At 34.0% G+C, this 17537-nt stretch overlaps 1 protein-coding gene across 2 annotated transcripts in view; it reads right to left on the bottom strand.

Annotated features, from left to right (window-relative positions):
• Window positions 1-17537, bottom strand: part of KLHL1 (kelch like family member 1) — a 300186-nt gene that overhangs the window by 68274 nt on the left and 214375 nt on the right. For both annotated transcript variants that reach the window (XM_003789731.1, XM_012805104.1), the window contains one exon: window positions 15047-15271. In XM_003789731.1, coding sequence (XP_003789779.1) covers window positions 15047-15271 — 225 coding nt within the window. The remainder of the gene's footprint in view (window positions 1-15046; window positions 15272-17537) is intronic.

Raw genomic sequence — 17537 nt, 5'->3', positions numbered from 1 at the left:
TCTGGTTGGGTGCATAGATATTGATAATTGAGATCTCATCATATTGAGTATTGCCCTTAACAAATATAAAGTGGCCATCTTTATCTTTGGTTACTAGAGTAGAAGTTTATTTCTTTCTGGTTGAGTCTAAGGAGACAATGTGATTCCAAGAATTTGTCCAAGAGTTTCCTCCACATTTTCAAATGTACGGGCATAGTGATTTTTATAGTATTCAGTGGTGATCTTTTGCATTTCCATAATATCAGTTGTTATTTTGCTTTTTTCATTGTTAACCTTTCTTAATGGAGTCTATTACTAAAGAAATAAAAAAAATCAACTTCACTATTCAAAAGAAGAGTAACAGAGCAGCAGCACTCTCTCTCTTTTTTAACATACTCAGAGTCCTAATAACTATGTTTTTCCAAGCAATGGGGAGGATTGATCATGATGTACTGTGCCTTATAATAATATAAAAACATATATATGTGCATATATGTATATAAATGGACACATACATGGAGCTCAAGGGCATTGATGTTTCTGATTCAAAAGGTTTTGATCAAATTTATGACATAAGATTGTATATGCGTGATTGCAGAAATATGTTTGCATATATAGATATTGTGATCTGTTCTAGCTTTATAAAGTTTAATAGATTGTGTTTTTGTATATTACTTGCAACTATTGATCATTGTACATTTTTGGTATCCTTTGAAAGTTTTAAATAGTATAGTCTGACAAAATAATAGAAATGACTATTGCCTATTTTTTCCCCCCTCGTCCCAGGCATACATTAATATGAGTTAAGTTTTGCATTTCTTCTTTCCTTTTATTGCAAAGTTTAAAATTCACAATACGTCTAAGTGATAAAAAAGTCAAGTAAAAACTAGCTTATATTATTCTGTTTAATTGTAACATATTAGCAGTTATAATACTTTGTTTATAGTAACTTTTGGAACTTGCTACTTCTTAGAAATCATTGAATTCAAAACCTGTGACTTTTTATTACACAAGTAAGCTTATCAGTTAAGCTGCTTCTGAATTCTATTTGAACTCTTACATTTAAAACTATATTTTAGATGAAACTATCACGGAAGAAAAAGTTGTTAGGATACCATTTTTCATCTTGGTTTCTTGCATTGAGGCTTCATGGTCCTGTGAAAAGGTGAAATGTTTTTGGAAGGAACTTTTGTCTGTATTAAATCTGACAAACTAATCTCTTTCCCTGGCAAAGAAAAAAATAACACAATGCATTTTGTTTAAATCTTTTCCTGGGAGGTCTGAATCACACCGAAAATATTAAATAAGTCACAAAAAGGAGGGATTAGAATCACTCCGAAAATATTAAATAAGTCACAAAAAGGAGGGATTAGCTCCATGTGCATGGAATTGCAAATGTGTTCATACCTAAGTGTTCGGTGTCAGGTAATGTTTGCTATGTTCACAAATGACATCTAAGGAGGTAGAGCAAGGCTACATACTAGGTCAGTTGTCATGAAAATAAAGTCTAATATTCAAAAGTCTTAACATTTATAAATTAAATTTATAGTAGGTATGCCAAAAAAATATTTTTACTAACATAACATTTATAAAACAATTAATAATAGCAATACTTTCACCTTTTAGGATATACTTAATTAAAATTATTAATATATCCGAAAATATTTGATTTTCTATATTTGCAAATCCTGAAGAGACCCATGCAAAAAATGCAAGAACTATTAAGGCTTGCATTCTAGCAAGGGTGCTGTGAGTAAGGGCATGGCGACGGTTAATGTGATTTTGCCTAAAATAAAAAAAAAATTGTCTTTTACTTTAATAAGGAAATGTTCTTTGGAAAATTTATGTAAAATGTTTTTCTAAATGTCTGCAGTTTCACAAGACAAAAACTCATAGTATTTCACTAATAAAATAGCAATCAAGAGCATTTTCTTAAGTGCGTGACATTGTCTATGACGAAGGTATTTATAATTAGTGGGTCTCCTGGCATATGTAATTCACAAATCTGTCTACTTATATGAACAAGGGTTTTAATTATTTACTAATATTTTACCAAATCTGTCACTCAAACATCACAAGCCCATATATGCATAGAATTTCAGTTGGGTCTTTATAGATTCATTCTAAATCATTTGAGCCTTAATAAATGGATAACCTAAAGGTATAGTCCACTATACTTATATGATGTGAACTTACATATAACCCAATCTATAATCTTCATAAAAAGAAAAACAAATAACATAATGTATTGATGGAAGCAAAGGATAAGAGCAAAGAATGATAGTTTCCTTCATTGAAAGAGGATTTCCTGGGTGGTGCCTATGGCTCAGTAAGTAGGGCCCCAGCCCCATATACCGAGGGTGATGGGTTCAAAGCTGGCCCTAGCCAAAATGCAACCCCCAAAAATAAATAAATAAAAATAAACTTAAAAAAAAAAAAGAAGATTTCCTGCAAGGCTGAAGAAACTTAAGTTTGAGGACCCTTCACTCACCAGGCTCCCTCCACTCCCAGAAGAGGCTCTCTCAATGAGTTCAGATGCCAATTGCTGTATTTTCCCCTTATTTTTAATCCTCCCAAAGTCTGACTCTGCCCTTAGGTTCATCATACTTACTATGAAAAAAATGAACATGATGTACTAAATAATCCTAAATAATCAGAACAGGATAGAAAATCAATGCAAAAGGTAAGGAAAACAAAACCATAAATCTGTGGAGAATTCTAGATCCAGCTTCACCACTAATGAGCTGTAAGAACTTCAACAAGCTATTTAATCTTTCTGGTTCTGTGTTTTCTCATTTGTAAAATTAAGATTCTGGAATAAATATTCTCCTAGGTACTCTCTAGGTTTAAATACCCATTAATCTACATCAATCCTGTCTTTGATTGCTTTAGCATTCCATTACCACTAGCACATTAAGTTGGAAATTATTAAGACTGAAGGAATTTTCTATTAAACACAGGTTTGAAATGCATTTTAAGTTGAGACATGAAATATCTACATGGCCATTCAGGTGAAAGGCATTTATAAAAAAGATTAAAATATAAATTGAAATACAAAATAAAATATTTTCTCCAGAGAAATTTATGAAAAGTATAAAATATAAAATAAAATCATTTCTCCAGAGAAAATCAAGCCATAAGTTAGAATCAAAAACGAGAATAACAGGAATTGAAGTGATGAGCTTCTATAATTAATATTTTTAAGTGAACAAGTGGCCATGATGTTTCTAAAGATTAAATCTCAAACTCAGTAATTCTTATTAAACTAAAGATTAGTTTATACATTTATTATTTGAAAAATGGACTAACTTTAAGTATACAGAACCAGTTATAGACAAAAAGTTACCCTAAAATTAATATTTTATTATTAAAATAAAATTCCAATTGAATAAAATATTAAAATATCGATTAAAATATTATCAACTGGATTATAGAGGTCAGATTATCAGACTATAGAGGTCATATATATATATTATTATATATTTTCCTTATATCTATTATACTGGAATTGAAACAAATGAGAAAGAATATTTGTTATATTTGAAACTTTTTCATAAAATAATCCAACACTATGGAAATTAATTTGTTTACTGGCCACCCTTGGGATTTGCTACTCAAATATACTATGCTTTCTTTTCATTGTGTTTTTGCAACATTTTGCCTCTTTGTCTGAAATACACTTTCCTTCTTCAATTTGCCTATGGAGTCCATTATGGTTCAGTTGAGGCACCACCTCTTTATGGAAATCTTTCCTAGTTATTGATTCTGCCTTAAGGAAATGTGATCCATAGGACTTTTACTCATCTTATACATATCTCTTTGTTCTTAATTAATTTCTTTGGACTACCTATTCAAGTCCTTGAGTACACTGTTAAGTACACTATTAATTTTTATTCTGCCATTAGAATTACAGTATTATAGCCATGTAATATAAAATGAAGTCAGGTAATGCCATCTTTTGTTTTTTTTTGCTTTTGATATTTGGGCTCTTTTTTTTGTGCCATATAAATTTTTGGATTGTTTTTTCTACATCTGTGAAAAACAACGTTGGTAACTTGATAGAAATTTCATGAATCTGTACATTGCTTTGGGCAGTATGGCCATTTTAATGATGTTAATTCTTCTGATGCATAATTGTGAGATGGTTTTCCACTTGTTTATGTCATCTCTCATTTCTTTCATCACTGTTTTTCAGTTTTCCCTATGGTGGTCTTTCACTTCCAAGCAATTTTATTTTTTTTTTTTGTAGGTGTTGCATGTAGAATTGCCTGGATTTCATTCTCAGATTATTATTGGCCTATAGAAAAAACTACTGATTTTTATATGTATGCTGATTTTGTATCCTACCACTTAACTAAATTCATTTATCAAATACAATGTGGCCATAAAGTTCATGGGCAACTTAAAATTGCACATGAATGTTATGGCCAACCTGTATAACATTTATTGGTAGTGTAGATATTTTCCAGCTATGATATCATGTCATCAGCAAAGAGGTATAATTATATTTTGTGTTTTGCAATTTGGATGTCTTTGTGTTTTTTTCTTTTTCATGCCTGAGTCCTTTGGCTACAATTTCTAGTACTATGTTGAATGTCAAAGTGAAATTGGGCAGCCTTATTCTGATTCTTAGAGAAGATGCTTTCAATTTTTCCCCTTAAGGATATTTATCTTTCTTGCATATATAGCGATTCTTATTTTGAGGTATTTTGCTTCTCTGCCTACTTTTATTGAGGGTTTTTATCATGAAGTGCTGCTGAATTTTATCAAATGCTTTTTCTGTTCCTATTGGGATAATCATTTGGAAAGAATTGTTCTGTTCCTTTGAGGCTATCATATTACTTTGATTTTACAGGTTTCCTGTGTCTTTACATTAATTTCCATAAATAGGGTATAGTGTTTCTTCTTATTTTTAAATTTCCTTTCATGAAAGGAATACATTTTCCCGAAGATGTAGTAAAAACTGTGTGATTTTGTTGGTTATAAATAGCATCAGTGGTATCTATGGTTTCCTCCATATGTTAGAATGCATTTATTAGTGGAAGCTATGATGATGTTGTGCTGGAACTGCAATGCCATATAGGCCTCTCTTCAGGATTCAGTGGTAATAGTGGTGAGTTAAGCATGTCCTTGTGCCCTGGAGCAGTGTATGCTGACACCAGTGGAGTGGCTCTAGGAACCCTGATTCTTGGGCCTCTAGGTAACTTTTTCCAATGCTGGTTTCAGTAGCAGTGTACTGGGCAGGTGAGTGAGCTCCCAGGCAACCAGTGTGGTGTGAGTGACAGCACTAGCAGTGGTGATGAGATTCTCTTCTCATTCCCACATGCTATTCACTTGTGTTGACAGTAGGTACAATGGGCTGTATGGGCTGACCTCTAGGCCATTCAATGGTAATTGCAGATAAAAGCCAGCTATAGTGGAATTCACAGAATGTTTGTACCCCATCTCTGTCCCCTGGGAATGCCTTCAGATGACCACATGGTGATTTGTGTTTGGAACCTCCAGGACCCTGGATCCCATACTCTGTCTCAGGGTGGGGCGAAGATGAGTGAAACCAAAACAGGCAAACTTGTACTTGGGCTCCCCAATGGCAAGTGCAGGCACCAATTTTGACATGGTGATGTAGCAATTTTCCAGCCCCTGGTAAAATGCCTTGTGTGAGCAGTACCCATGAATGCACTGAGAATCTTCCATGGGCAGTAATGTCAGGTAGGAGGGGGACTGATTTTCCTCTCATACTTCATTCCCATTGAGGCTTGCTTTTCCTTAATGGCTGTGTAGCTAACAAAGCTGTTCAATAAAACCCATAAGTTGGTGCTTAGCCCAGAATTCCTCCTTGGGCTACTAGAGCCCCAGCCCAGCTCCTGACCAAGGGTCTGTGGCAAGTCTCCTCCTGCTCAGGCCCAGGACCAGATGTTGCAGTCGAGACATTGCTTACTACTGAGTTTTGTTTGCAAAAGCTCATCCCCCATTCACACCCCAGCTCTACAAGCAGCAGCCTAAATTTTGGTACCATCTAGGACAAGTGTCACTGGTTCTTATGACCTTCTGTATTCTATTAAAAGTTGAGATCAAGAATGGAATCTTACTGCAGCCATTGATGTCCCAGAAAATGTGTGGGACCCAAGGCGTTTTTCCTCCCTGGAGCAGTTCCTTCCCATAGGCTTCCAGCCATTTCCCAAGTCAGAATCAGAGCTTGAAGAGATCAAAGTGCTCTCTTGTGGCCTGGATTAGATGATTTTTCAGTGGAAATGTGGACAGTCACTCACCATCTCTCATACTAGAGATTCACTCTTGGTTCCTGGTGCATGCTACCTCTTTCATTCTCCTCCCTGAATTGCAGTATTTCTTGATGCTTTTTGGTTGAAATCTGTGTCCCACTTGTATAATATATTTAAAGTTTGATTGTCTACACACTCTTTTGACTCTTCTAAGTGGATGAGGTATGCCTGGAGTGCCTCTAGTTAGCCATCGACCAGTTCATGGTATTTAAAATTATATCTGATATCTTATTCTGAGGAGGCAGATTTAAATTTTGTTTCTCTGTGAAATATGCAAAACTTTGAAGAGCAAACCCTTTTAGAGAAATACAACTTGTCTCGGTCTAGTAAGAAATGTGATTTCTTAAGTAAAAGAGACATGAAGAGGGCAAACATACACCGATGTAAGCATAGCAATAGTACTACACTGAAACAATTTTCCTTTCCAAACAATGAAAGATGACAGAATAAAAAGCTATTCCAGTCTAATGGATTATATCAAGACATAAATAATATAAGGATGTGCTATGCTGATTTTTTCCATTCCATTCATTACTTTTTGTTATACATATGATTTCTAAAAGCCAGGGACAAACGTGATAATAAATGCCACTTTGAGTTCTCTTTCTTCATATGTAAGTTCAAGAGATTTTATTACTTCAAATACTTGATATTGTTTCTAGAACACTACTTGACATGTTCGTTTTAACATCATATTTCCCCCATGTACTTTATGAATTCTCATTTGTTTTGTTTCTCTGGCATGTGAGCACTTTTTGATACAGATACATGGATTCTTCTAGTCTACGTTTGTATTGTCTCCTGCTCTAAGTAGAGCATCCCCAATTGTTTAATGTAACAAACCAGAAGAGAAATCACATTGCTTTTAAGGAAAAGGAAGAGGCAAAGTCATTGATACATTCAAACTGGGCAAGTCTTTGCAGGTACGAGAGAACACTGTTTGCTTTTGGCAGGGACCAACTAATGACTACTTTTCTCATGAGGTCAGTAATTTTGTGAACATAACAAATAGTTTAGTTTCTGCTCATATACTGCCCAGCTGATTTTTCTATTTGTAGTAGAGGCAGGGTTTCGCTGTTGTTCAGGCTGGTCTCAAACTCCTGACTTAAGGAATCTTTCTGCTTCAGCCTCCCAGAGTGTTAGGAGCACAGGTATGAGCCACCAGGCCCAGCTGAATTTTCTAATTACTGATTTTTGTCTCATATATTTTCTCACAGTTTTAGTACATTAAATTTTACTTTAGTTAAATAGCATCAATTTTATTGTTTTTAAAATTTGATACTTAATTACACCAAACATCTTAAATTTGAAGAGATATTTCTTATATTTTTGCTCTTTTTTACTTTCTTTTTTCAAAGATCAATATTGATAGCATCTATTTAAGGACACTAAATTTGTGTTCATTGTTTTAAGCTCTTTGATGGAATGTTGCATGTATATATATCTTTACATTTCTCTTAATATTCCTCAAATATCTTAGGAATCCAAATATTTGGCATATCAATAATATTAAAAATAACTATTTGGACCTCTATGTACATAAAAGATGTAAATAAAATAAAATATTAGTAAAATTTATGGAAAACCAGCCTATAAGATAAGTAATCTTTCAATATCAAAATATGCACTTTTTTTTTTTTTTTTGAGACGGAGCCTCAGGCTATCCCCCTGGGTAGAGTGCCATGGCATCACGCTCACAGCAACCTCCAATTCCTGGGCTCAAGCGAGTCTCTTGTCTCAGCCTCCCAAGTAGCTGGGACTACAGGCGCCCACCACAATGCCTGGCCATTTTTTGGTTGTAGCCATTATTGTTGTTTGGCAGGCCCGGGCTGGGGATTCGAACCCACCACCTTAGGTGTATGTGGCTGGCGCCTTAGCCACTTGAGCCACAGGCGCTGAGCCAAAATATGCACTTTTTAAATTCAAATATTAGTTGCAAAGTCTATCATTCTACTTGTCTTAAAATTGCTATTATGGCTCTGACACTCTTCTGGGAATCTGTCCTAGGAAATAAATGCACACTGTGAGAATATGATCTCCATGATGATATTTATGGCATTGAAGGCAGCATTATTTAAAATAAAAATGTCTAGAATCAACTTAACCATAAGATAGATAATGAGGGATGGTTAAATTGTAACCTGATGCAATATTTTGCCACCATTAAAAATTATTTTATAAGAACTATGTCAAATGTGGAAAAGAGTTATGATTAAACATTTAATGGAAATGATAAAACATGCATATAGTATATTACCATTATGTAAAATAAAAATAATAGCTAACACATACAGAACTAACAGATATCTTTGCATATCTGTCTTTTATTTTGTATAAGTTGATAGAGTGAATCTTAACTGATAAATTAAAATGACAACAAAACAATAAAAACAAATGTTTTCATAAGTAAACATATTACATTATTATTGTTTACTTATTTATTGGCAATAGCGTGTTTTATTACAAAGACTATTACTTTTGAGTCAAAGAAACTTAACTTTCCTTACAAAATGATGTGACACTGGAAAAATGATTGGCCACTCTGTTGATCATTTTTGCATCTTTAAAATGACAATAAAGGCTCTGCACCTATAGCTCAAATGGTTAGGACGCCAGCCACATACACCAGAGCTGGCGGGTTCAAATCCAGCCTGGGTCCGCTAAACAATCATGACAACTACAACCAAAAAATAGCTGGGCATTGTGGCAGGTGCCTGTAGTCCCACCTACTTGGGAGGCTGAGGCAAGAAAATCACTTAAGCCCAAGAGTTTGAGGTTGCTGTGAGCTGTGATGCTATGGCACTCTACCCAGGGCAACAGCTTGAGACTTTGTCTCAAAAAAGTAAAAAATAAATAAATGACAATAAAATATTTATCTTCTAAAGTAGTTAGGTGTCTGATCAATTATCAAGCTTACAGTGGAGTAAAGAAATGACCAATTCCTCCTTCACTGCCCCTGTATCTGATAATTCTTATTCTGAAAATGTCTATATGCATGAGTGTTCATGGAAAGGCAAGCCTTGTATTTCACTGTTAGTGACAATAGATTGAGTCCTCTTTTTTCCTGACCTTGGAAACCTGAGGTCTGTACTTCCAAATTGAGCTTGGTCAATAATGCATTCCCAATAGAAACTTTAAAGTTGGCAAGAACAAAGCAAAGGAAGGAAGGAAGGAAAGGAAGATTCTCTATTGTATTAGTTTTTTTTTAATTGGCAAAGGTTGCAGCAACATCTATCTAAAGGACAGTGTAACTCAGATCACCTCCCAGACCTGGAGTAAGTAAAGCAGAGATGCCCGCTGAGTCCAGTGTCCTTCCATGGAAGCATCTTTGTCCTCACCAGACTTTCACAGGGATGTAATTTTAGTATTTTTTAAACTAATACATGTCCTTTTGTTTCATCCAGTTTCCAGGACATTCAGCCAATTTTCTAAGCTAAGCATTGTGTTTTCAAGAGACTCCTTTTGCTTAAGGATTGCTTAGTTTATGCTTATTACTGCCATATAAAAATAATCCCTTATAGAGTCATTGGCAGGAATAGCAGAGCAAGGACCTCCCAAAAATTCACTACTTCATACGATTAATGAAAATACTGGCAGAGACAGTCAAAATTACAACACTGGTGAATAAATAAATGCTTTTTAACAATAATCGCAATGTTTATTCAAGTAAAACAGTTGCATTTAGATAAGAACAATGAGGTTTGTGATGTTTCAAAGTGTTCATTCCCATCCCTTTTCTAGTTCTCTGCTGACCACCAATGTTCTACAAACTACTAAACAGAAGAAGAGCGATCATTTCCCAATTCATTTTATGAAACCAGTATTGCTTTGATACTGGTTTGATACTAGCAAAGAAATCATAAGATAAGAGACCATTATCTCTTGTGAATATGGATAAGAAATCTGCCATAAAATACTAGTGAACAAAATACAGCAGTAAATACAAAGGCCGTATATATAGTACAAAAGCAGTATATAAACCCTGATTAAGTGGAATTTATCTGAAAAAAGCTAAAGTGGTTCAACGTCTGACCATTAGTTAACATAATACATTACACTAATAGAAGATAGGACAAAAATCACAAGCTAATTTCAGTAGATGCAAGGAAATCCAATATCTATTTGTGAGAAAAACATTCAATTAACTAGGAACATAAGGGAACTTTGAAACTTTATAAAAACAAATTATTTATTGCTGAAAGGGATGTAGCAACAAAAACAATCCTATTCAGTATTTAACATATAACATGTTACATGTTATATAGGAAATCTGCAATGAACAGTCACTATTATTACTGTTACTAACTTCTTCTCCAAAGATTTAATAGAAACAGTATACTATAATAATGTGTATTTAGTTTTATGCAATATAAAATGTTAAAAATCCATCATTTATGGAATTATGTTTTTTAGAAACATAAATGATAAAAACTTGCAGCATAATGAGAGCACGGTGGTCTTAATTAGTGTAATTCTCTAGGCAGATACATCGCTCCCTTGATGTCGCAGACTTAATATGCATATCATTTTTATATGTCATTTTATCCTGCAGAAGGATCATTTATGGATAGTTCTGAAGCATTTGGACCACATAATTATCTTTAATAACTGCTAGACTCATACAACTTTTTCATAAAATCACATAAGGATATTTATTTTTCACACAAATCAAACCAGAGAGAGCTATATAAGTCAAAAATGCATTTTGAGTTTTCAGATTTTTTAATTTCGAAATTTCACTTTGGAGTCTAACTCCTTGTGATTTGTTTGTATAATACGGTATTATATATTCAATTTTATAATCCGACCGCATGCCATGAGTGGGTACTGCATGTGGCAAATAAAATGAGACATTCTAGCTTCTGAACAAATAGAAATCTGATACAGGCTCTTGGTTTACACTCCAAAGCAATCCTATCAAGTAGACTGAAGGGAGAGTCAGGGTGTATATTTGAGAACCTAATATCAAGATTGTAAAAACAACCAGAGAAACAGAATTCTGTTGTCACTTTCTGTGTTAGACAAAAATTTAGGTTACTGTCTGGAAGGACTATCGTGGAGAAAAACTTGATATGTTCTTTTTTTTTTTTTTTACTAATTTATATTCTTCCCTTTGGAAGAGTTCCTGCATCTTCTACACTGATGAGCAATAAAGCATCAGTGTTGATGCAGAGCTTGCCAGAATTGGTTTGCTAACATCAGGATGCCAATGAAGCCCAGCTTGGATGAGGAATTGCCAACAAGGAAGCAAATAGACGTGCTGGTCCTGAATATTGCCTTCTCACTTCAGCTAGTAGCTCTAAGGCTAGGACATCACAGATAAGGAAGAAAAGCTCAGGGGGATTTATGTGCGAATGGATGTAAATAGATGTGTACCCCAGGCCAGAAGTCAGGGGTCACAGCAGGCAGTTTACACAAAGTCAGCTTGTGGGGTTAGGGTTCCATGACCAGCTGTAATTCCCCCATCAAATGCTGAAAGTTTTAGAAAGACATGAAGAGTATCTTATGCTTTAGGGTTTTTATACAACTGGCCAAAGTATTCACTATTGCTGATACGAGTGCTTACATAAAACATATATATTTCAGTGACCACATCTACAATTAAAAATAATTAGAAGAGTTAGAGAAAGGGAGTAAGAAGACATGGCCAGGGAAGGGAAAGAGGAAAAAGAGAAAAAGAAAGAAAAAAAAAGAGGGAGCAGGTGAGAAGAAAGGAATGAAGAACAGGAAAGAGGAAGGAAGTAAAATGAGACAGAGGCAAAGAAAAAGTGGCAGGAAGGGAAGTGAAAGGAAGCGGGTATGTATAAGAAGATTTATTCCTTCAAAGAGGCAGATAAGGAATCAAAATAGGAATACTAAGCCGCCTCACAGAGGTAAGGAGGATATGAATACCGTTAAGAAGAATGTAATTATAGTGAGTTATCAGGTAGGAATCGTGAGACTGTAAAAAGCAAATGTAACTGAGACTAAACCATCAAGTCATGATATAAATGTGATAAGGCACACAGATGAAGAACAATTTTAAAGGATGGACATTGAAGTTATGAATCAGGAAAAATAACCAATATAAAATAAAACTTAAAAGATACGATGAATTAAATAAAATAGCAACATCTATACAATGAAAGTCCCTGGAAGACATCAAAGACTGTTACATCCCATTGGAAGATCAGGGGTCTGAAGGCGTGGGAGTTTATGGTGTCTGGGTCTGACCCACAATACTGAGCTTCCTGTGATTCAGCTGATCATGAAGGAATGTGACTGATCACAGAGCAGCACTCTGTCTCAGCAGAGAACACAGATGCCTTGCACCCCTATCAATCCAGCTTTGACTGATTGAACATGTGATTAGTATGTAAACAAAAGGCAGATTTCTATAAGGGCATTTCTATAAGGCATTTCTATAAGGCCAGCCAACTGTGAAGGTTTGAGAGGAGAGCTGTGCCCAGAATTATGTGCTATGCTCTGATTTTTCCACTAAAGCCACTCGGTCAGACCTTGGGGGACACAGATGCAGAGCATTTTGTTTTCTTTTTAAGAAATAGTAAGAAGCAATAAACACTAAGAAGTAAAACACAGAGAAAACCAGTGCCATGAAAAGGGAAGAGAGGTGGCCCACTTGATAATGGGAATGAAACGTGCACCAAAAAAAAGAAACAGGAAAGAGAAACTTAGGCATGAAAGTAGGGGACTGCTGCAGTTGTTACTGCATCGTGAAAACTCTGCAGAAAACGATGCCTTATGTTTGACATGTCTGTGGTACTTGGCTTGTATGAAGCCTCACTTTCACATGTAACTTTACAATGAATTCTCAATAAATAAGACAAACTAAAAGAGATTGTCCAAATTGCTCTACTGCCCCTGCTCAACATTGGTGTCTACTGGATTAAGCAGCCCAAGTACTGGGTTTGAGGCAATCCATAACCCCAATACCCTTTCAACAACTGAAGTTACACTACGTAAGATACACTATTGGTGAAAACTTTTAAGTATGTTTTGCTGACATGGCAATATCCTACACAATTGAACTTACAAAAAAATCAAATTGACCAAAAACAGTAAAGGGGAAAGATACATGAATTTCCCAAAACCAATTCAGAGTGATTATTCTCCATATTTCTCCCAAACAGAAACCCACGTAGTTAGGTAATTCACTAATGAAAACAACACAGAGCATTTACAGAAGCCAAAATCTCTAAATATGTTTGAAAAAATACCTGTAAGAAAACTTTTATATTCATGAATATTTGCTAGGAAAAGACTACTTGCCGTTTATGCTTTCCATATTATAATTGGGTCCAATGAATTTAAAGAATTCATACAGTTTTTATTTAAATAATAAATTTTTAAACTTTTAAAATTTTATCAGATATTTATTATTATTCCTTAATTTTATTAATGAGAAAACTATAAAGAAAAGAGAGTTAAACCAGATTAACAGAGATCAAATAGGTAAGTTTCTTTAGTTCAGAGGTATTTTACCTCTTTCTATTTTCATTTATGTTTAGACTGATGACGGAGTAGACACAGATGAAGAATACAGGGCTGAAGCATTAAATATGGAATGATTATAATTTTGCTTACCCACAAAAGTCTAAATCTGTGGATTTGCCATCTTGATATTGCCCTAATGTGCATAATCTAAATACATGAAATTTCTGGCATATTTCATGTTTGCAAACAAAGTACTTTGCATTTTTTGTTACAATCTCCTTTTTTTGTTGTTTTTCCTTTTTGAGACAGTCTCATTCTGTCATACTGGGTAGAGTGCCACAGCCTCATAGCTCACATCTCAAATTCTTCAGCTCATGTGATTCTCTTGCCTCAGCCTCGTGAGTAGCTGCGTCTACATGACGGCTACAACACTTGGCTAGTTTTACTAATTTTAGTAGAAATAGGGTCTGGCTCTTGCTAGTCTGGTCTCAAGCTCCTGAGCTCCAGCAATCCATCCACCTCAGCCTCCCAAAGTGCTAGGATTACAGCATGAGGCACTGTGCCTGACCCTACAATTTCCTTAAAACAAAGTTTAAATTCAAGAACCATTTGTGTTTATTAAATTCCTTTAAAAATTTGTATAGGTATTTATAAATTGAAAGATAATTGCACAATCATAGTAATTATTATATTTTTATCTACTTAACTACCTTGAAGTGGTGGCAAATCAGGAGACGGAGGCTGAATTTAAATGATTTAAATTTAATTCATCCAAATAGAAGATGGTAAACTCTAGAGGCACACCTAAATCTTCTGACTCCACATACAGTGCTCTCTAGTCTATAGGATACTCATAGAGGAAACAGATGAATTCTGCCACATTGATTTATGGTACCCATACTGCCCTCTTCCCCATGAATGTTTTCAAAGTGTAATCAATTATGTACAAAGATACAGGTAGACTGACCTCTCCAGTAATGTGAGAAGTTTTACTAAGTCCCCATTAACTATTTCTTCTTCTACTAGGATATACTGCTTTGGCCTCTCTCTCTCATTTTTTTAATATCAATTTTCACATATGATATGATTGTCAGACTGTGAAAGCTTTCAGGACAGTTTGAGGTCTCCTCTTTTTGGGATGTTTTAACATCTTTTTCAAGAGTTTAAATATATGTTGGTCAACACAAGGAAAAATAGTACTTTAAAGAAAATATATGCTTCAAATAAGCCAACAAATTACCTAAAGGTAATGATAATTTATACTATTAATGCTGTCTTTGACATATTAATACATTTACATTGTCATTAAAATATATTTCTAAGAATAAGATCAATAAAGTAAGAGATCTTACCTAGACCATGTCTATGTGTTGACATTGGCGGTAAGACAGTCCAAGTCTTGGTTTTGGGATTGTAACATTCAACAGTGTTTAATGTCTTTAAGCCATCTCGACCTCCAATTACGAAGAGTTTGTCATCAATAACAGCCACACCAAACTGCAACCTCCGGCCATTCATCATCCCTGCCTGGATCCACAGATTTGTTCTGAGGTCATATTTCTCTATGGTTGTAGCTCCTGATAACACATAAAATCAAAAGTCACCAGTTACTACTAATCCAACACACAGCCTTCTCAAGGCAGTGTACAAACGAGAAAGTGAAAACACTCTTGTTACATTCATTTTTCTCAAAGGAAAAAAAGTGGCAAAACCCCAAAGAGGCTGTAATTCATCAGCTTTACTTTCTTCTCTTGGCAGACAATGAGGATCAAAATAGACACAAATTTTCAGCTTGTTTGAATTACATAATGATCTCACTCTACTGGGTCAATTGAGATCTTGTTGGGCATGACTCATTTCTGTCTTATTTTGCAATGTTTATCATTGCCTATCGCTAAAAATGTAGCAAAATCTAGGCACTACAAACTTTTATGAAAGTCCTTTTAATAACTAATCTAGGTATGTTATCTGTATAGTTTCCAAATCTGAAAAGAAGATAATAATTAATATTACCTTGTTTGTTTTTAAATTTACCTATGCCTTAAATAAATGAAGGTATTTAAGGTCAATTGTGAAATACATAAATAAATATTTGTTATGCTTTTTAAACCTTTTAAAAATGATATAGGGGACAGATAATAGAATTTAGAGACATATAATTATCTTCAGTTCTTGCCAGTCATGTTATAATCTCTAAGTAAAATAGCTTATCTTTTCTAAAAGTTTCTTTTACACAAATTTGAGAAACATAATTAACTCCAACTAATACATTAGAAATTAAAAGAAGAAAAAACCTAGATGGCTGGTGAGATTTGCTTTAATGGATTAGTTACTCAATTTTCATTGACAATGTCTGCCTAGAACAAGTTCACAAATGTTGGTATGGTATGATGTAAGCTAATGAACAGTGATATTTCTGCTGTGTTTGACTTTTATGTTCAGACTCACCTTTACCAATATTTCACATACAATAATTAAACATCCCTACAAAGGGAATTGACATTCTTGTGTATTTTCATTTAAGCACTGGCATTCTATTTAACTTGTAATGTAAAAATAGGTTGCGAACCTAAGGAATACATTCCTCTGGGCCCTCATTTACTCTTCAGAACCTAAATAGCTATGAATGAAACAAATATGAAATCTTGATAGCACAATTTTTGTTTTTGAAATAAAAATATATAAATTTAATCTCAATTTTTATCTAAAAGTAAAATAAAAATAGAAGTATTAAATGTTGTAAATCTGATTTTGACATTGTTGAAAATATAAACTTATTCCCATATATCACTAAATTTGAAATACTATTAAATAATTATTTCTAGATTTAAAAATAATTTGCAATATTCACAAAAATTGACTACTAACATGTATGTTTTAAAGCAATGTATTTATTTTTATGTCTTGATATATTCATTATATTTGGTATTCAATGTTTTATTCAATGATATACAAATTAAAATTCCATAGTGAAGTACATCATTGAGTAATTTCAAAGTTCTGGATTCTCAAACCTCCATAGCTTTGCTGTTACTTGAATGCCTAACTAAAAATTAAGAGTTATGTGCAGGTATTTGTCTCTCGTGACTAAATCTTGACAAATGATGGCAGAAGAAACAGTATAACCTAATCCTAATCAACTCAATCCTCTTAGCCTTATATTTTGCAGGTATGGGTGGATGAGGAAGTGATTATCTGAACAACTATATTCTCTTTAATCTTCAAGCCTTGCTGATCACCTTTGCAGAGAATTTGAGGTCCGGTTATCTGTTTTAGAGGATTCTATCTGTTCACATAGATTGGGTGAAGGTAATGAGTTCTGAGTAACCAACAGAGTTGTGCTTCAAAAAGGAAACATAAGAGTTGCTTTGGAATTCAAAGCCTCATCCAGACAAATTACATATGACTTAAATTTTGACACTACAAGAATTTTAACTTTCACATTTTTGTTTCTAACTCAGTCTTCAAAACCGACCTGTTTGCATATTCTAAGGTAGCTATAGCAAAAATAGGAGCTCATTTCTGCCTTCATTATTCAAATTACAAACTGTATTAATTTCCTTTGGTTGCTGTAAACAAAAATATTTTGAATTTAGTGATTTAAAAATGCAAATTTATTTATTTTTAAAACTTTTTTATTTTTAAATTTTATTTATTTTTTATTTCAGAGTATTACAAGTAGTTACATAATCGATTACATAATTTGCATTTGTACATTTTAAGTTAAAGTTACAAATTTATTATCTTACAATTAAAGAAGTCAGAGGTCTGAAATAGGTCTAACAGCACCAATAATCAATGTTTGGCAGGGCTGTGCTCCTTTCAGGAGACTAAGGGGAAATC

Source organism: Otolemur garnettii, unplaced genomic scaffold (assembly GCF_000181295.1).
Source record: "Otolemur garnettii isolate 467f Iridium unplaced genomic scaffold, OtoGar3 scaffold00036, whole genome shotgun sequence".
Taxonomy (NCBI): domain Eukaryota; kingdom Metazoa; phylum Chordata; class Mammalia; order Primates; family Galagidae; genus Otolemur; species Otolemur garnettii.
Note: the sequence above shows the minus strand (reverse complement) of the source record. Positions and strands in the feature narration are given on the sequence as shown.